Below are 21,594 nucleotides of genomic sequence, written 5' to 3'. Positions count from 1 at the left end.
GTACAACATCGTCACTGTTGTCTTTCAGTCTTCTCTTCCTTGAAGTTTTCTGATTCCCTGCTGGTGTCTGAGGTTGTTTTCCTTCCTCTACTGCTTTATAGAGAGCATTTTGCACTGAGGTTCTATTTATCCTTTGTTCATCATCCTTAAAGTGATCTGTAATGAACTTGGATTTCTTGAAACCTTTTTTTGTCAAAACAACTTCATTTCCCAATTCTGGCAGCCCAAATAAATCAGCAATGTCACTTGTTGTAAGTTCTACTTCCTTGTTACCAAAATGGAACTTCTCTGTTTCCTTGTTGTATGCTTGGATGAAGAATCCAACACCGTCATCTGATTTCACAGGGTTGCTTCCCATCATTTCATTACGAAATGCATTTATAAGTGGCCAAAAAGGTGTTTTTTGTAGCTTTTCGTATGCCTTGGGAGTCAGGTCATCTTTAATTTTGTCCATAGCACTTTGGAATGCAACCATGTTGCACCTGTACTGAATTTTTCCGGACTGTTTTGGTATAATGGTTTTTTCTTTTGCACTTGTTATTGCCCTTCTTGTGGCCATTTTCTTTGAATCCTGCAATAAAGCAGATAGTTACTACCAAATGTGAGATTCCAATTGTTACTACCAGCCAGTAACAATTCCACTTCCTCCACTTTTCAGTCCTAAGTATCCTCACTGTTTTCCCTCAGTAACAATTCAAATGCAACACTGTTTTTAAGTCTAACCAAATGCCCCAGTCTGCAATAAAGCAGATAGTTACTACCAAATGTGAGATTCCAATTGTTACTACCAGCCAGTAACAATTAGAATCCCACATATTAGATATTAATCTATATCAATTAGACGACTACCATATGCATATAGATCAATTAGTATCCCACATATTTGACATTTGGGAATATTACATAAACATAGGCAATTTAACCAGACAATGACATATATTACCAAGCAAGGCAATAGTACCTGTTTGTCAGTAGCTTCTTCTTCTTCTTCAATGTTTTATTGAGGTAGCTTCTTCTTCTTCTTCTTGGATAATGTTGGTCAGTAGTTATTAGGGTTTCCTTCTATTTTCGAGTCTGGAAAACCATTAAAAAGCAACCGTTTAGTAAATATCGAAATGGGTTTATGACTATTAGTAGATATTGACAATACTGTCTTTCATTGAAATGGGTCTAGGTTTTTCGTTGAAAATTGTTTTTGGTACTCGGTTCAATATGTAATGTTTTGTAGAAGAAATTGTACCTGGAAGTCAGTAGCTATTGAGGTAGAAATTGGGTGTCGCTTCTTCTTCTTCCTCGACAATGGTGGTCAGTAGCTACCAGGTGTTGTTTCTCTTTGCTTGAATCTCTCGTTCAGAATAGGTCTGTGGTTTTTTATTCTTCAAGGCAATCGAAAACGGTTTTTGTTCTTCGTGTTTGTGATTCCAGAAGGCTCTGTGATTTTGTTGTGATTATAATCATCTGCTAATACAGTTTAAAGACGTTTTAAGAGGTTAATTGCAGTTATGGCAATTAACGGATAGTTAAAGGAACCGGTGGCAGGGCCCGTAATTTTGCTGCTTTTTAATGGTTTTTGTTGCGAGTGTTCCGGGCCATTTTAAAAGTGGGCCGCGTTGGTACCGCATTTTTTCAACTGGGCCGCACAGTCAGGGTTATTTAATATTTGGGCTTTAAAAAAAAAAACCCTATAAAATTTAGAATTTACCTAATAAAAAACTCCTAAAACCCAAACTCCTAATATAATTTAAAGCCCAAACTCCTAATATAATTTAAAGCCCACTAAACAAAAACCTTTTATAAGCCCAACACTCATTAATCAATTAAATGAGATCCGTAAAACTAAGCCCAAATTAACCTAACAAGTAACAGTGTAACACCCATACACAGAGAACAGAGAACAAAATCAGTGACCACTCGCGATAGAGTGAGAGAGAGAGAGACAGAGACAGAGCAAGAGGAGGAGACTCACCTTCACAAAGCTCACAGCTGCTGATTGAAGGGTTCCTGCTCAAATTTTGGGTGCCGAAACTCTCATTAATTGGTGCAATTTATTGAGAGTTTTAGTTTGGGATTGAATGGTAGATGGGTTTCCTTTTGGGTTGTCAGTAGGCTGTGTTTCACAGACTCCACAATAAGGACTGATTCACATACTCAATAGTATGTAGGATGGGATGTAAAGGTATGTGACATTCTAATGTCAGATTCTTCTTTTTCAATTATTGGGTTTTGATATTTTTCTTAGTTAGTACATGGGCATGGAAAATTAGGGATAATTTGGCTTAATTTCTCATTCTTCCCTCTTTTTTTTTTTTTTTTTTTTTTTCAATTTTTTCCTCTGAATTTCGGTACAATATCGGGGATTTCCAATATTTATCGAAAAATATCGTCGATATCGGGGATACGGGTGAAGATTTTGCTTCACCCGCTATCGGAATCGCCGACTCCAAAAAGCGTCATTTCGGCCGACATTCGGAAATGTCGGCCGATATTTTGAACATAGATGTGAGCCAAAGTCAACTTAGGAAATGGCTTGTGCAAGGAATCAAATTGCTGATCGATTTGGGGAACATTTCAACAATAATCTATATATTCTTATGCTTGTATAAATGTAATTCTGTGATACCTTTTCTTGTTATAAAGTGACCTCCTACTTGCAATTTTTATTATGCAAAAAATGAAAACAGTTGATAGGTTTATTTGTTATTTTTCTGTTGAAAAAAATCAAAAAGAGTATCTATTAAAAACAATTTCCAAACGGTTTTGCTGTTTTTTATTTATTTATTACGAAATAGGTTTTCTGTTTTTAGTTTATATTTCCAGAGAAAAAACCAAAAACAGTTTTTGTTTTATGTTTTTAATAAATAGAAAATCATAAATGTTACCAAACGGGCCCTTAAGTTTTCTCTTTTCCTTTTAATAGAGCATTGTCAATCTTGGAAATTAAGATTTTGATGGTGACCCTTTTTTTTTGGTCCAGGGTTGATAATTTTCTCGGAAGCCTCAGAAGCTTAGTATTGTGTAAAAGTAGAACCCATTTCTACATTTTACCTTATTTGATATCAAGCAAAAGTCGTAGTGATCATAGTATTTGCAGTAGTCATAAAAGCCATTGCTGCAGTGTTATTTTCTAGATTGTATTAAAAATGATAGGGAATTCCTTGGCCCTAGTCTCAACATGCCCCACAGTGTTACCATTGTCATGTATTTCTTCAAATGGCTTGCCTTATTTTCCTTCAAGATCACCAAGAAAAGTAACCCGGATAAGAGCTACATCTGCTGATACAGAACACAGTCAACCTACCTCCTCTGCATCAGAAGGAAAGAATCCACTTGCAGTTATTTTGGATGTTCCTCGCACTATCTGGAGGCAAACATTACGACCATTGAGTGATTTTGGGTTTGGTCATAGAAGCATATGGGAAGGTGGGGTAGGATTGTTTCTAGTTTCAGGTGCAGTTCTCCTTGCACTCAGTTTGGCTTGGTTGAGGGGGTATCAATTGCGGTCTAGATTCAGGAAGTACTTGGCTGTGTTTGAGTTTTCTCAAGCTTGTGGAATATCCACTGGAACACCGGTGAGGATTAGAGGGGTCACTGTTGGCAATGTTATCCGTGTTAACTCTTCCTTGCAAAGTATTGAAGCAGTTGTTGAGGTGTGTTTCAACGTCATAGTACCCTTTTTTTTTTCGTTTATAAAAATAGTTGAAATACAAAATTGTTTATATTTCCATCTTCACTATGAGATTACATGTTTGTAGGTTGAAGATGACAAAACTGTAATACCTCGAAATTCACTGATTGAGGTGAACCAGTCAGGTCTTCTCATGGAAACTAGAATTGACATTACACCTAGAGATCCACTTCCAAATGTTTCAGTTGGGCCTCTGCATCCTGAATGTGACAAAGAAGGTCTAATTGTATGTGACAGACAAAGGATGGAGGGATATCAAGGGGTAAGTTTAGATGCGTTGGTAGGTATATTTACCCGTCTTGGACGTGAAGTGGAGGGGATTGGTATTGCAAACACCTATTCACTTGCAGAACGAGTTGCTTCTGTTATAGAAGAGGCAAAGCCACTGCTTAAAAAGGTGCGATGTGCTCTCATATGTGTTTTCTTGTTTAGTTGATAAGTGTCACCATTGGTCTGGACAAGAGTGCCTCCTTCCACCCTCCTCCCTCCTCCCTTTTTTCATTTTTTGTTTTTCTGTGATCCATAAGCTTCTTGATATATTTAGCGCCATTCATCTACAGATATTTTTTTCATTGAGATATCTTTGATGAGGGCCTATTTGTCCCAGAATTTATTGAGGCCATATATATTTGCTACAGGATTTGAAAAGGCAAAGTATAGGGACTTTAATCAGTCATGAGAATCAGACTTTCTTATGGCACACCCTGTGCTGTGCAGATGTGGGAGGGTCCTTGGTTAAAATAAAAAGTGTAGATTGGTGTCTGGTACCTGTAGCAAACCATAGTAGAAAAGGGATATCCAGCAATAAAAAAACAGAAAACAAGTGATAGAAAGCTATAGGATCAAAGTTGGAATGTTGGTAAAAGAGTTCTAGGGCAAAGGGAAACAAGGAAAACTCCCTAATCTGATTTTTATGGTGAAAAACTGCATACAAAGTCTCTGAAGAGTGTTTATACTAGTGTTAGAGCAGCCATAGCATCCTAGCCCTTGATTACTTCAATAATTATTTAATATGTTTATGCGGGGTGTGCGCTTGCTTCTCACTATGAAGTTAATTCGTCATATGTACCATACATTTAATATGTTGTCTATGTCCCGCTGACTGTGTGCATAGGTTTATGCTGGGTGTACACTTGCTTCTCACTGAAGTTAATTCATCATATGTACCATACATTTGATATGTTCTCATGCACAATTATTTGACTTTGATGTGGTGATGTCTCAGATCCAAGCCATGGCTGAAGATGTTCAACCGTTGCTTGCTGAGGTTCGTGACAGTGGTCTGCTAAAGGAAGTTGAAAATTTGACCAGAAGCCTTACACAAGCCTCGGAGGATGTGAGGTGAATTTTCTTGATCTAGCTATATTGCATGCTAATAAAGTCATTTCTATTCACCAGTTATATTATATATATATATATATGTGTATATATATATATATGTATATATATACTATATTCTCCTCTTAACATATGTGGATAGCTAAATAGCTTATGTAGGAGGACTTTTCAATTTTTATGTAGATATTTTAAAAAATTCTCTGGTACCTATAGCAATAGTTGAAGTCCATACCATAACAGATTTTGATGTGACAGTGATTTGTGTCTTTTGCATAGTAGTTATTGAAATATTTTGTAATCGCATTTATTGTGATGTTTGTTTAAGGTGTTCAAGGTAAATGTCTTTGAATAACCTATTCTCTAATTTTGAACACTAAATCATTTTTTCTGATACTGGATATATGAACCATCCACGTCTATGCCATAGTACAGAGTAAGGAGTTATGAGTTTGGCCTGACAATTTACTTTTAAGAGTTAGTACACTTTGCACACCCAAAGTTTGAGTGAAATTTCACACTGCAACATGATCTTCAAAACATTGCAATGTTAAACCTAACATCTTGAAAACATTGAAAGGTTTTAACTTTGTTATTTTAGCCAGTATTTTTTTTTTTTTGAGAAGAAATGAGAACTTTTATTAAAAATAAAAAGATTAAAAAACACAGAGTGGATCAGGAATCCACAAACTTATAAAGAACAAAAAAAACAAAACTGATCTCAGATAGGAAAGAACCCAAGACATCACCCTACAACTAGTCTCACTGCACAACAGCTAACACGTTCAGCATAATAGAAGATATAGAGTACGCAATGGCATAAGGCAAGGCATTTTATGTCCCGCCGGGCGAGGCGTAGGCCTTGTTCCTTTACTGATCTGGGTTAGGGTTCCAAACCTGCATTATTTTATAAAGCCCCAGAGCTCTAGGTCTACTTCTACCGACATACAGTTTGCGTTACCACCATTTTAGAGCCAAGCCTCTTCTGATAGGGGGATTGAGAAGGAGATTTTTTTTTGGATGACCCAATTCAATAGCTCAAAAATAGGTGGAGTTCTCCTTTGGAGACGTTGAGGCATAACCCTTTTGGGAATCAAATTATCAAAATAAAAAAAACTGTAAAAAACATAACATAGCTGAAAAATAGTTTTATTGTCATTCAAGCATAATATTAACAGTAGTGCTAGATATACCACATTTTTATACCATAATTTCATACCACCTTATGTGGCAACTTACATGGCATTCATACATTGGAAGACCTGGCAAAACATCACCCAACCTGTTAACACGACCTGATACGACCCGTAAATTTGCGGGTTTGGGTTGAAGGTTATTGGGTCGTGTCAAAATCGTGTTGACCCGATAACAACCCGTTAAGATAACGGGTCGTGTCGGTGCCAACCCGCGAAACCCGTTAGACCCGATAAAAATAAGGGTATTTAAGTAATTGTATATAATTAACAAACACAGCCCTAAACTTCCTAACCAAAATCACAGCAATCACCCGCCCCCCTAACTCATTCTCTCTCTCTCTCTCTCTCACAGGCGAGACCACCACTGTCGAGCTCACCTCCTTCTCCTCTCTCTCCTCGTGCCACTTCTTTCTCCTCTGCGACCTCGCCGACGAGATCGACGCCTCAAGGACCTTAACCTGAACCTCCTTCTCTCCCCCCGAGATCTCTCTCCTCCAATCCCGTCGACACCACCTGTGCAGCTGCGCTCCCTCTGGTGTTTCTTGGCTTTTTTATTTTTATTTTTATTTTTAATTTTCTGTATGTATTTGTAGGAACTAGGAAGAAAAAAAAAAAAAAAGAAGAAGAGTTGGGGTGGGTTACTGGGTTTGAGAGATTGTAGATCGTAATGGGGTTGGGTTACAGGAAGAAGAAAAAGAAAGAAAAAGGAAGAAAAAGGAGAAGAAGAAAAAGAAAGAAAAAGAAGAAGAAGAAAGGAGATGTGTGCGTGTGTTTGGACTTTGGGGCATATTTTGTCTATATGTATTTGCAGAAAGAAGAAAAAGGAGAAGAAGAAAGAAATGGTGTGCGTGTGTTTGGACTTTGGGGCAGATCTGTAACAGTTGATTGTTTAGGTTTTTTTTTTTTTTTTTTTTCTTAACGGGTAAAATGGGTCGTGCCGTGTTTACCCGTTATTTTTCGGGTCATGTTTGGGTTGAGGTTTTTGCTACCCGAAAGTTAATGGGTCGTGTTGGGTCACCCGTTAACACTAACGGGTCGTGTCGGGTTTAACCCAAACCCGCAAAACACGAACCGTTTGCTAGGTTTACATTGGATACTAAAAAATAAAAATAAAAACTCAAAAAAGAAAAGAAAAACTTTGTCCAATAAAGTAATAACATACGAGATGGTATAAAAATGTGGTATAAAAATATGGTAAGTATAGCATTATTCTAATATTAAACCACAAAACCTATAAAATTCAACAAGATCACCCAACTTAAATAGGAATCGCAACAAGCATAATGATCATCCAGCAAGATTATTCATAAAACATACAGAAAGTATTGACAAAAAAAATCATACAAAAAGCAATCCCAAAAGCGAAAGTACACTTCATATCCCACTTCTCATCACCAAGACCATTTAGCCTTGCAGAACAATACAAAACAGTTTCAAAAAAAGTATAAAACACTAACCCTTAATCTTGAATATGTCGACACTAGCAAAACAAAAATTTGAAACACTAGCAGCACAACTGTAGCAAAACTAAAATTTGAAACAAAATAAATGCAATGAACTCGAAATGTGAGCAGATTCGATGAAATATGAGGAACTCATATGTGAAGAACACAAAGCATTTACAGCAAAACCAACCCAAATAACACCAGAACAGTGGAGGAGAAGAAGAAAAAGTGAAAAGAGAATAAGAAAATGTGTAGAATAGAAAAACAAAACCTCTTTCAAGCTTGGGTTGCTGTGAATAACCTCCACAATTGTCTACAGCTGCTGAAATCTTCTCCAAGTTAGTTGGTTGCTGCCGAAATGCTCTCCAAGCCACTGGGTTACTCTCGATTTTTCAAGGGTTGCAGTGGGTTCCTCCCAAAATCCCCAAACAGAGCGCTCTACGGTTTTTTTTTTTCTTTTTTCAAGATTTTAGCTGTGCTTATCAGGAGGAGAAGAGAAGCTGATCTCTCTTATTTGTCTTATTTTTTTAACTATTTTCAAAAACCAGGCTAAACAACGTCGTTGGGGCCTGAGACATTTAAAAAATAAAATTGCATTAGAGGCTTACGCCTCTTGTGCCTTTGCATCATGAAGTGTACGCCTTTCAGGCTTTTTGTCGAACACAAGTTCGCCTGAGGCTTTTTGCTGCCGCCTGACCATGATGTGAGCCTCAAGGCACACCTGAGGCATGTCTTTGAAAACACTTAGTTTAGCAATGAGTTCAGAGGTTTTTTTTTTTTTTTTTACTTTTACTTTTTAAATATTTTGAAATGCCAGGAGACGTTTTTCAATTTTTATCTCTTTATTTTCCACATGGCACCAATTTTGCATCCACTTCAGCTTAAAACTGGGACTCACACATGCCATGTAAGGAACTGACGGCCAAACGGAAAACGTTGCAATATTTTCAAAACATCGAGTTAACATTACAGCAATTTTAAGATTAAGGTGCAATGCAAAACTTCGCTCAAACTGTAGGGATGCAGAGTGTAATTAACTATATTTTCAATAATGTTCTGCTACTCGGAACTTCTTTATACATGACAGGTGGGCAATCTTATAATAAATGCACCATTGTTGTAGATCCACCACTGACCACTCACCTTTTTCTTGTAACAGCTGGTTTTCATTATCCCTCCAAACACTACGTTCAGTCTGATCCACCATTGCCACTCACCTTCTTTGCTGCCACAAATGAAATCAATATCCAAACACTACACTTGTCAGTCTTTGTTACCATCATTGTGCACTACAAGTTCACAGATAACTCTGCATTAGCTCCACACTGCTCCCCTACATATCACCTTTAACCCTGGAATGAACCCGAGACGAAAGTGTCCTCAGTTCTTATCTTGTCCATGCCCTTCTGTCTTATTCTTGTGCCGGCAGCCAAGAGAGGAGCCTTTTTTTCTTTGAGACAAATGCAGTAACACTTGTTAGGAGGGCGCACATTTGATTTAGGTGCTGATTGGGGTGTTTGGAAAATAAGTTGTCCTTAAGCTCTTGGAGTTAGCCCAAGTGGTGAGGGTGGGTGGGGTAAGGGTTAGGATTAGGCTAGGTCTAGGGTTCAATTCCCTCCATTGTAACCAAAAAAGAAGATAAATTGTCCTTTAAAAAATATAGAGCTCACTATGCAGAGATTCTAGGAGCCTTGTTATAATTTGGTGTTTTCAATTAGTTTTTTGAAGACCCTTTCAAATATGGCAAATAATCATGTTCAACAGATTACTCCATTGAAGCATTAAACAAACCACAAAAAAATTAATATGGAAATCTCTCACTCACTCTCTCTCTCTCTCTCTCCCTCTCTCCAGATATCTCAAATAATAACATAAATGTTTAACAGATTCCATTAAAGGGTTATAAGAAAACAAGGAAAAATTGTTTAGTTACACTTCTAACGATATAGAGTATCATTTTCTGCAGAAGGGTGCATTCATCAATTATGACCCCTGAGAAGACAGAACTGATTCAGAAGTCCATATACAGTTTGATTTTCACCTTGAAGAATATTGAGGTGACCTTAGTTGCCAAGTGCTTGCGTTAATTTATTTTTTCTTTTTCTCCCTTTGTCATGGAATTTTTCTTTCATTAGAAATAATATTTTTCTTTATTTTTTTTTATTTCTTTAATTCTTTATCATTCTTCCATATTGCAGAATATAAGCTCTGATGTTCTGGGATTCACGGGTGATGAGGCTACAAGAAAAAATTTGAAGTTACTGATCAAGTCTCTCAGCAGGCTTTTGTGAAGATTGAAAGGTGGATGTAGGATAGTTGCTTACCCTAGTTGAGTAGGATGGTCAAAAATGGTTTCTGGCAGAGGCATTCAATATAGTGTGGAAGTGAGTGTGGAAGTGAGAAAATGAAGTGCGGCTCCTCATAGCCCTCTCTCTCTTTTTTTTTTTTTTTTTAAGCACAAAGGCTGCAATTCCTTTAGAGCTACATTTGCATTCTCTAATCCGGTCAATTCAAGTTTTGTTGATGTTTTCTCATAACCTAATGAGATATATAAAGTCGCTTATGCTTTTGTTGCTATCAGAAACCTTTGATTGCATTCCAAGTATTTATATTGGAGCCTCTAATTGTTGTCATGGGTTCCATTTCCCAGTTAAAATATGTTCTTTAGGTTTTTTTTATGGCTGGGAATTGTTTTAATTTGACATGCATTTTTACTACTCGAGTGAATTTGATGTACAGCTGAGTTTTGATGTATTCCACTTCAACTCCTTGGGTTTCATTAATTTCACTAATACCTCTTATTCTAACAATTGTTAAAAGATAAGATGGCCATTGTGGCCGTTAAAATGCTAACGACTGACATTTTTAAACATAATCCTAAGCCCAGATAAAAAATAAATAAATCTAACAAGAAAAATCGAACCTGGTCAACCTACAGATCTCCAATTTGAGGCCCCACGGAAGCACCAAAGGTGAGTTCTTCCGATGGTTTCACTACACTACTGTCCATTGTGACTCAGTGGTTGGAGTGAAAATTGTGCATTGATAGTGATATTTGGTGTAAGATGGTCTGAATAGTATAAATTGGAGGAGTCATAACTGTGAACGCTAAGGGGGGAAGAGGGGTGAATTCAATATGGATTTTAATGGAAATTAAAATTCTAGGTGTATTCAATCTAGACTTTTGAAGAGTTTATAAAAGTTTAGTAGTATTTAATTTAGATTTTTAAAGAATTTATAAAATTTTAGTGGTATTCAATGTAGACTTTTATAAAGTCTACAAAAGTCATGTGGTATTCAAAAACTTATCGATTTTTAAAGATTTTATTAAATGATGGAGTTTCATGGACTTTACAATGTAAAATACAAATAGAAAAGTTCATCAATTCTCCAGCCTTCTCCCTAGAGATTTCTATGGATTTCAAAATTTAACATTTTTTTTAAAAACAGTGGTTATAACAAAAACGTCTAGTAAAACCTTTGCCTGTATGCCTATATGGGAATTATTTCAATTTTATGGTCTAATTCAATGGCTCAATCCTCAATCAATTGTTTATACATATCTATGGGTTTTATTGGGTTTCTTTTGCTAGAAAAAGAATGACTGAGAAATGAAAAGCAGACAACCCATCTGAGAATACTAGGCAATGAGCCAATGAGTTTCGTTTTTTCTGCTAAAATGCAGCTCTATATATACAATATTTATGCTGCTCTGTTTGTTTTATGAGTAACATTTATGAAAGAACTTTCAAAATGATTCACAGTATGTATGCAATAAGCTACTAGAGATGACTAGGTCCATTCTAAAAGGAGAGGTTAAGAACCAAAAGTTTCGAGCTCCTTGGCGGTGAGAGCTTAATAGTTTTGGTTTGATTGCAATGATAAATTAATTAATAAATAATATGGAGGAAGAAAAATAAAAAATATATTGGATAAATCTTAAAATAAATAATAGAAAACTCTATCAAAGTCTAAGAAAAAAGTCAAGCAAATGCTGTTAAAATTCTAAACAGAATTATGGCAAACTCTGTGTGAAGTTTATGAAAGTCATTAAAAATCCATCAACTCTACCAAAGTCAATGACTTTTAAAAACTCTACAAAAGTCTATTAAAATTCTAATTGAATACACCCCTCTAAAGTGGAGAGGAGTAAAATCAGAGGAGTCATTTTGAATAACTGCCTAATCAATTGAAATTTATCATTTTGATCATTAAAAAAATTATACCATTATAAATAGGATTTTTTGAAGGCTAAAATCACGACGTTCAAGGACAAAACAGACTAGAGGCAAAAGGGCATTCGAAGTAGACCCAGTCGAGCATTCAATGCCCTTTTTTTTTTTTTTTTATACTTTTGTTTTTTTTTTTTAATGAAACTGTTCATACGAACACAAATTGTATAAAAAAAAAATATATATATATATATAAAAGTTTCGTAATGCTTTTCCATATACATGTGAAAATGAATAAAACAACATAAAAGGAAAATCATTTGTAATCACAATCATCCTAAAATTAAAATGTGGGCTAGCTTATCATGGTTAAAAAAATTAGGTGGACATTTTTTATATGGTGCTTCACATGCCGGTCCAATTTTTTCTTCTCTCTTATACTAATACCTTAATGCTTTTTTATTTTTAACTAAAGTTCAAAAATATTGTCTAGACGTTTTTTATTTAAAAATGTCTAATATTATCCTAAAATTAATAATATTTAAATCTTAATATTATCTGTTACACTTACACCCCCTGAAGTTTATCATTTTTTTACATACACCTCTTAGGGTTTCAACAATTACACATACACCCCCTAAGGTTTCAAAACTGTTGCATATAACCTTTTATAGTGTGATGAAAATGATGAGAAATTATGCAAAAAGACATGCAAAGAAGTTAAATGGCCTAATAAGATTACTTAAGGTGTAAGGTTCAACCTCAATACAAATATTTTCTTTTTTGTTTATTTATATTTTTTTCTCTTGTAGGGGGTTATATGCAATAGTTTTGAAATCTCAGGGGTGTATGTGTAATTTTTGAAACCCTAGGGAATGTATGTGAAAAGACGATAAACCTCAGGGGGTGTAAGTGTAATTAACTCTAATATTATCCTAATACTATCATAATATTATCTTAATATTATAATATCATGATATTATCATATTATCCCAAAATTAATTGTGAGATTTAAATTATATAAATCTAATAAAAATGCATCAACCCACAAAATAAAAAATAATCAAACAAGGAAAAAAATTCTTTATGGGTACATTTCAATTGTACCAATCGATTAATGGTTTGTCGGCGTTTATGTTATGTTTTAGCTCCGGGATTTTGGTGGAGCCAAATCATAAAGATGGACATGGAATGAAGACATCATCATGGATGTGTGCAATCTTGGGTAGAACCCAAGATGATCATCAAGGGTAATTTCTCATCCTATTGCTATTTCCTATTTTTCATGTCTCATCCAACCTAAGGATCCTAGGGCTAAGGGAATAAGTGATTAAAATTGAAAATTCACTATACTTCCCCACTTAGCTAGATTTGTTTATAGGTTCACCCACCATTCCCTTCAATTGCAACTTCAATCTTTTTCTTCAATTCGTCATAAATTTGTGATAGAAGAATGATTTCTCTATATTAAATTGGTAGCAATGGTACATCGATGTATACACGGCTACAACTAGAGTTATGGTAAGCGATCCACAATCATAGGGATTGGGAGGTCCTAGTTTAGTAAGTAAATAACAAATTGATGATAATAAAATATTTACAAATATTTTCCTTAACACTCCCCCTCAAGTTGGAGAGGGAATGTTATGAAGTCCCAACTTGCCTCTTAAAGAATTGAAACTTTCTCTTCCTAGTGCCTTTGTGAAAATGTCAGCTAGCTGCACCTTTGAAAGAACGTAGGAAGGAGAAATCAATCCAGCCAACAGTTTTTCCCGCACGATATGGCAATCTATCTCGATATGTTTTGTGCGTTCATGAAAAACTGGGTTTGCTGCTATGTACAGAGCAGCTTGATTATCGCAGTGCAAGGGAGTAGGGATGTGTTAATCAACCCGCAAATCACGCAATATGTGTCTCAACCATGTGAGCTCCAAACACGTAGTGGCCATGGCACGATACTCTGCTTCTGCTGATGACAGAGCAACATTTGACTGTTTCTTGGATTTCCAAGAAATAAGAGAATTTCCCATAAAAATGCAATAACCTGTGACGAATCTTCTGGTTGTGGGACAACCAGCCCAATCAGAATCACAGTAAGCTCTTAAGGTGAGATTGTTAACTGCTGGAAAGTACAACCCTTGGCCTGGGGTGCCCTTAATGAAACGTAGCACACGGAGAGTCGCTTCCATATGAGGCTTTCTGGGTTGATGCATGAACTGGTTCAAAGTCTGAACTGAATATACTATGTCAGGTCTAGTCACAGTAAGGTAAATCAATCGCCCAACTAGCCTCCTGTATCTGGTGGGATCATGAAGTAATTCTCCATATGTAGGAGATAACTTTAAGTGTTGCTCCATCGGAAAATTGTTTGGTCGTGCACCTAATAGACCTGCATCATGTAAAATGTCCAATGCATATTTCCTTTGTGACATAAAAAGACCTTTCTTGGAGCGAGAAAACTCAATGCCCAGAAAATACTTCAAATCTCCAAGGTCCTTGATTCGAAAGTGTTTGAGAAGGAAGGACTTGAGGCGTTCCATCTCTTGCAAATCATTTCATGTTAGAAGAATATCATCAACATAGATACGCACTGCAGTAAAGGAATTGCCATGGACCTTGGTGAAAAGAAAATAATCAGCTTTTGATTGCTGAAATCCGGCCATCTGGATTGCACTAGAAAATTTGGAGAACCAGTTACGAGAAGCTTGTTTTAGCCCATAAAGAGACTTATTAAGCCGACATACTAGATTCTCCCCCTGTCGGTGAAGACCTGGAGGGGGTTCCATGTAGACCACCTCCTCTAAATCTCCGTGGAGGAAGGCATTTTGAACATCAAGCTGGTGAAGGAACCAGTTGCGAGAAGCAGCAACACTAAGAAGGCAGCGAAGGGTAGTGAGTTTAACTGTGGGGGAAAAGGTCTCACGGTAATCAATGCCTTCCACCTGAGTATACCCTTTGGTCACAAGACGAGCTTTGTAACCCGCAATAGTACCGTCTGAATTATACTTGATCTTATACACCCATTTATAGCCAATGGGTTTATGATTGGCCGGAAGGGGAACAAGGGTCCATGTTTGGTTTTGCTGTAAAGCCTGCAATTCAGCATTCATAGCCTGTTGCCAATGTGGATCCTGGATAGCTTGAGCATAAGAGTGGGGCTTAATGTGACTTGAAACATTAGCTAGAAAAGCACGATGCAAAGAAGATAAACGGGAATATGAAAGAAAATTGGAAAGGCGAAATTTAGTACCTGAAGGAGGATAAGGCGCCGAGTCAGATAAAGGGACTTGGGTAACGGTATTGGAGGAGACGTGGTAGTTCGTATGCCATACAGGTGGATTCCGAGAATGAGTGGACTGCCTAGTGGGCTGAATGGGTAAAGAAGAAGGAGAATGGTTAGTGGGACCCTCCACTGAAGGCGAGTGTGTCGGCGGCGTCAACTGGGAGGACACGGGAGATAAAGGTTCGGTGGGACCCACATTTGAACTTGGAGGATAAGGGCTAATTTCGAAGTCCAAGGGGGTTGTGGGCAGAACGCCACTGGAGGTGGGAGAGGTGACATTGGTAGTGGAATAAGGAAAGACAAACTCGTGGAAGTGCACATCACGACTGACAAAAAACTGTTTGATTATTAAATCATAGAGTTTATACCCTTTTTGTCCCAAAGGGTAGGCAACAAAAATACATCGACGCGCATGAGAATCGAATTTGGGAGTGGGATGGACTACAGTGGCATAACAAAGACATCCAAAAACTCGAAGATGATCAATCGTGGGTGGACGACGATGGAGTAATTCAAATGGTGACTTATTGTGTAGTAAGGGAGTAGGCAATCGGTTAATTAAATAAATAGCGGTTAGAACACAATCCCCCCAAAATATCAAAGGTAAGTGAGCTTGAAAACGCAAAGCACGGGCCACATTTAGGATATGAAGATGCTTGCGTTCAACTTCTCCATTTTGTTGTGGAGTATAAACACAAGAACGTTGAAATTCAACTCCATGATCAAGAAAGAAATTGCGCAAAGAGAGAAATTCAGTGCCATTATCAGTTCATATCTTCTTAATGGTGGTATTGAATTGATTAGAGACAAGAGCAAAGAAGGACTGAAGAATTGATTGAGTTTCAGATTTGTGAGTCATTAAAAATAGCCAAGTGCACCTAGAAAATTCATCGACAATGGTGAGAAAATACCGTGCCCCAAAGTGAGAAGATACTTTATGTGGGCCTCAGACATCACAGTGTAACAATTCAAAAGGTGCAATAGAAGAAGTAGATTAATGAAAATGTAATTCTTGTCTGTTTAGCCATAGGACAAATATCACAATTATTCTCAGAATGAATGTTTAATGAAGGAAATAAATGTGAAAGTAATTTAAGACGAGGAGATGAGGGATGACCAAGACGCAGGTGCCACAGGTTGGTTTTAGTTGACACGTGACAAGAAACGGGGCTGCTGAACAATGGCGTCATATAGTAAAGACCACCTCGCTGTTTACCCAAGCCAATCATCTTCCTCTTGTATCCAAGTCCTGTAAAACACAAAAATCAGGAAAGAGGATAACACAACAATTCAAAGACTTGGTGACTTTACTGATAGACATAAGATTAAGACGAAAAGAAGGAACACAAAGAGCATTATCTAAGGTAATATCATTATTAAAACGAATAGTGCCGACTGAAGAAATTGGTGCAGAGGAACTAGTGGGCAAATTGACACTAGGCATAGAAGATTTTTGTGACTTTGTAAAGAGGGAAGGGTCAGACGCTATATGGTCCGTTGCTCCACTATCCAAAATTCATGGGTTAGAATAAATGGAATTAACAGCATTTACAAAGGGACACCGACCTGCAGCATTAGCATATGCATTGGAATTTTGTAAAGTTACCACTGCTGTCTGAAATTGCTTAAGCTGGTCCGGGCTTAGCCCAGAAAATAGGGACTGCAATTGCTCCACTGATCCATCAGGTTGATTGGATAAAACATTATGAGTCTGTCCTACAGCTTGGGTCATGCGACTTGAGTTGGTTTGGGCCTCAACCTGAGGGGCTGTAGAAAATTGATGCTGCCCTTGATTCCTTCTTCTAGCAGAGCCACGATTTGAGGAATTGTCACCGTTCGATCCCTTATATAAACGGTGGCCAGGCGGATAACCATGAAGCTTGTAACATGTCTCCACAGTATGTCGATCCCTGTCACAGTAACTACAATGAAATGGTGGCCGGCCGTTGTGTCGTGAGGAACCTTGGCAAGTTTGAGTGGCGGCAGCAATGGAGACATCAGCAACAGAGGAAGTGAGTTCACGTTGTTTCTCTTCTTGAACAATAAGAGAATATGCCTTTCGTACCACCGGAAGGGGATTCATGAGTAGAATTTGACCCCTAACTGCACTATAGGAATCATTTAATCCCATGAGAAACTGCATAAGTTTGTCTTGCTCGATATTTTCGTTGTGGGTCTTCAATCCACCACATGAGCAGGTAGGTGGAGCACGATAAGAAAAAAACTCATCCCACAGGTTTTTGAGCTTGGTATAATAGGCAGAAACTGAAAGCGAACCTTGGGTATGAGAAGCAATGGCCTTCTGTATCTGAAAGATGCGAGGTGCGTTCCCTTGTGAGAAGCGATCATTCAAGTCTTCCCAAATTTCGCGTGCGGAGTCTGCATAGACAACGCCATCGGCCAAATCTTGATCCACTGTATTCACCAACCAAGAGAGAACCATCTTATCACACCTTACCCAAAGAGCATGTTCAATTGGGAATTTTTTCGGATATGGCCGTTCTAGAGTTCTATCAACAAATCCGATTTTGTTCTTGGCAGTGAGAGCATTGACCATTGAATGCCGCCATGTCGCATAGTTGTCTCCATTGAGACGGTTTGAGACCAGTAATAGACCTGGATAGTCTGAAGAATGAATAAAGTATATATGGACTCGATGCTTCAGTAGCAGAGTCTTTGGTGAGGGAAGAAGAATCATAATTCCTTCCCATGTTGAATGGGCAGATAAAGGCAAGGGAATGGAGCCCTTGAAAGCTTCACGCACAGAGAAAAGAAACAAATCAAGAGCAATCAGGATGGTGCTCTGATACCATCATAAATTTGTGATAGAAGAATGATTTCTCTATATTAAATTGGTAGCAATGGTACATCGATATATACACGGGTACAGCTAGAGTTATGGTAAGCGATCCACAATCATAGGGATTGGGAAGTCCTAGTTTAGTAAGTAAATAACAAATTGATGATAATAAAATATTTACAAATATTTTCCTTAACAATCCGTGATGTATTCTAGAATCTTGACATAACTCATTCCGAGTTATCGTTGATTATTTCTCAGTTTCCAAAGGGGTCAAGACCTTTTACGCATACTGACATTATCATCACACCTCTTTGAATCTTCAACTTGAGATTTCGGACTCTCTCAATCCTTTACATGCTTAACCAAGCATTAAGAGGTTTTGTCACATTACTCTTATGCAAAATCTTTGATGTCTCCTTATAGACTTACGAGTTTCAATATGCTAAACGGATCCATCAAAATTCCTACATGAACCATCTTTCTCGTATTCATGGTTTTGTACGATTACTATTGTACTGGACCAACACCTAGTGTTTCGATCTCTTTTAGATCCTTAAACCATAACACCTTTTGAGTATTTTTCATACACTTATGAGGTTTTAAATCAAGTTAGTCATGCCAGGGGTATATGGTCATGACTATATATGGATCCTTTTGATCCATACGATCAACCTTACCTATATTGATCATAACTTGATTCGGACCATGAGTTCTTTCAACAATGCTCTTCAAGACATTTTAAAATTCTGTATTCATGTTATAGCAACATGATTTGCTATAATGAACTCTACTTTGAGTCAGAAGAGATCTTTAAATCATTTCACATCTTTCCTTTGGTACCTAGGAAAAAAATTGTAGGATTCCCCCTAGCCTTAGCTAGGGAGTTGGTTCTCCACTTAACCCTTTCATGTCAACTCCGTTAGCCAGTCTGTCAATTTTAATAATGTGGCAAGTGTATTTTCGTCTTTTCACCTTAATTTCGTCCACTTGGACCCTAATTAGCCACCTAGACCATATGTAAGCTGCCGCATGTACAAAAAAGGAAAGATGCAATTACATTAATCATAACATCTTCTATCCAATTACATTAATCATATGTAAGCAACCTAGACCATATGTAAGCCTCCACATGTCTATCCAATTACATTAATCATAACATCATCTATCAATATTCATGAATAAAAAGAAAGATGCATGCTGATCTTCAAGCATAAAAGATTAGTATTGTAAATCTAATAGTGCTTGAAAATGTATTTAAATAGTTATTTTTCATAGAAATATTTATTTTATAAACTAAATATTTTTAGAATTAAAAATGAATAATCAAACCCCCATCTTCATACTTCCCAGCCACCACCATTGACACACTTCACAACCACCAAGACCGTCGTGTTCGGCGCACCCATTTTTGGTTGATTAATGTTTTTTTATTTTTAATCAGGAAAACTGTAGAAAAATACTTAAAGTTTGGGGTCTGTTGCAAGTTGATACCTCATGTTCAAAAGTTGACTTTAAGCTACCTCAACTAACTGCCGTTGGTTTTAAGGTATCTTCGTTAGTTCTTCCATCCATTCCCCCATTAAGTGCTGACGTGGTGATGACCTGGCGAATGACTGGATGCCAAATGGACAAACCTGATCAAACACGACACGTCATGGTGGTTGTGAAGTGTGTCGATGGTGCGCCAAAACATGAAACGTCCAAACACGACACGTCAGTTTACCCTTTCCTCTCCTACCTCTGGACCTATTGTTGTTGCCCATTCCTGCCTGGGATGATTGCGTTGGGGTTGGGGCAAAAATGCCTGCATTCTGGGAGGCTTGCGAGGCTGGTGGTGCCTGCATAGATTTTAGCCAAGTCAAGTTGTGAATAAGCCAATCAGTTAACCTGCAAATTCAAGACTCACTTTATTGATACCAACACAATTTACCTCAGAGGTGGAATTCATTCTCCTCCTTTGAGCTGATTGGGTGTTTGGCGCCTCAGAGGTGCTTCCCTGCTTTCAAATGTTTTTGAGTTATTTGCATTCAAATATTTTAGAGTTATTTAGTTTTCAGTTCTTTTCTTTTGCCTTAGATTTCAAAAGGTTTTTTGATTACTTTTGAATAGTTTAATATATTTTTGCTAATGTGGCAGGTTGTCAGTCGACATGCGCGGAGAGTTTTGGAGGGAAAGGGTGTGACTAAGGGCTAACGTGTCGTGTTTGGGCAGGAAGCGATCAACATTTGGCATCTTGTCACTCGCCACGTCATCACTTAATGAGAGAATGGATGAAGGAACTAACAGAGGTACCTTAGAGCCAACATTAGTTAGTTGAGGTATCTTAAAGACAACTTTTGAACATGAGGTATCAACTTGCAACAAACCCCAAACTTGAGGTAGATTTTTTGCAGTTTGAGTTTCTTAATTCAAGTGCAAATACATATTTTCATTGCACAAATTATTTAGAGATACATTTTCAATATTTTTTTTTATAAAATTAGTTTTGTAAATTCTATTTAAGGACAAAATGGAAAGTTTATGAAAAAATATTTGTTACTTTGCACATTAAACACTCAGACTTTTTAAATGGTGTTAATTACCCGCCGTCGTATCATCCAAATGTAACGGTTGGTTGGTGGCTATATTAGCACCATTTACAAAGTATGAGTGGTAATTGGCTATATTAGCACCATTTGCACACATAATGCAAAAATCTGAGTGATAAATGTATAAAATAATTATGAAAGTTTGAAAAGGGTGGAAAAGATGCTACTTACATTTACAAAGTATGGGGGGATGTAATTCCCGATGTGTGCATGAGAATTTCTTTAGTGCTTAAACTGCTGAGTGCTCCTCCTTATTCATATCTATTTATTTATTCATTTCTTTTGGCCAATGCTTGATCATAATCATCTATCGGCATGATATGACAGGATCGATCTGAGTTGCTATGCGTCAACATTTAATTACATGGTCTACTCACTGCAATTGCTGCAAATGTAGGTTGTAGATTACCCTACTCCACTGGGTACTGATCTGGACCCACCCAACTTTCAATTTGCTTGATGAGTAAGGAAAGGCGATCAGAATAAGGAAAGACAATCAGAATAGGAAAGACAACCACAAGGTTTCGAGAATTGTCGGGAATAGTGAGTAATGAATGAGAATATCAAATCAGTGTGTGCCTGGATTGACTCACTTTAGCCTAATTCGACCAACCAACCGAGTGTAGTCTCAACATTGGGATCTTGAGAATTTCTTGTAGAGTAATACTATAATTGCAATTAATATGAAATATGGGTAATTTAAAAAGATTTAATTCAGTTTTAGTGCTCTAGTGTTGCACCAGGCTTAGAATTCTTTTGCAGGTCAATTTTCCTCAAATAAAAAAAAAAAAAAAAAACAAGAATACATTTGGAAAGTGGGTTTCTTTCTAGTTCTGGTTAACCCCTATCAAAAAATTAGTACTAACCCTTTTTCTGTTCTGGTTTTTGTGGTCAGTAGAAAATAAATTCATTGAAGAAAGCCACAAACGGCAGAAAAAAAGGGTAGAGGCCGATACAGCAAAGCCAAAGTGAAAGCAAAAGCAGAGACCAGAGACTAGAGACTAGAAAGAAAAACGCAACAAACAGTAGCCACAGAGACACAAACTGTTGTTGTTGTTATAGGTTTGAGGATTGGAGGCAGCATAGA

At 37.1% G+C, this 21,594-nt stretch overlaps 2 protein-coding genes across 2 annotated transcripts; one reads left to right on the top strand and one right to left on the bottom strand.

Moving 5' to 3' along the window:
* The first annotated feature begins 1,894 nt into the window (after positions 1-1,894).
* ABCI15 (trigalactosyldiacylglycerol2) lies at positions 1,895-10,294 on the top strand. The gene is made up of 6 exons (XM_086250653.1): positions 1,895-2,176; positions 2,975-3,647; positions 3,753-4,082; positions 4,911-5,026; positions 9,628-9,718; positions 9,860-10,294. Exons 2-6 carry the CDS (start codon positions 3,141-3,143, stop codon positions 9,950-9,952), a joined length of 1,137 nt encoding a protein of 378 aa, XP_086106779.1. The 5' UTR covers positions 1,895-2,176; positions 2,975-3,140; the 3' UTR covers positions 9,953-10,294.
* A 4,094-nt stretch (positions 10,295-14,388) lies between these two features.
* Positions 14,389-19,867, bottom strand: LOC147280281 (uncharacterized). The gene is made up of 5 exons (XM_086252168.1): positions 19,850-19,867; positions 19,658-19,757; positions 16,683-17,870; positions 16,296-16,365; positions 14,389-15,442 (listed from the first exon to the last, which is right to left on the bottom strand). Exons 1-5 carry the CDS (start codon positions 19,865-19,867, stop codon positions 14,389-14,391), a joined length of 2,430 nt encoding a protein of 809 aa, XP_086108294.1.
* Positions 19,868-21,594: the final 1,727 nt, after the last annotated feature.

Source organism: Dryas octopetala, chromosome 7, assembly GCF_963921425.1.
Source record: "Dryas octopetala chromosome 7, drDryOcto1.1, whole genome shotgun sequence".
In the NCBI taxonomy this organism is placed as follows: domain Eukaryota; kingdom Viridiplantae; phylum Streptophyta; class Magnoliopsida; order Rosales; family Rosaceae; genus Dryas; species Dryas octopetala.
This window is presented reverse-complemented; position numbering and strand designations above follow the sequence as displayed.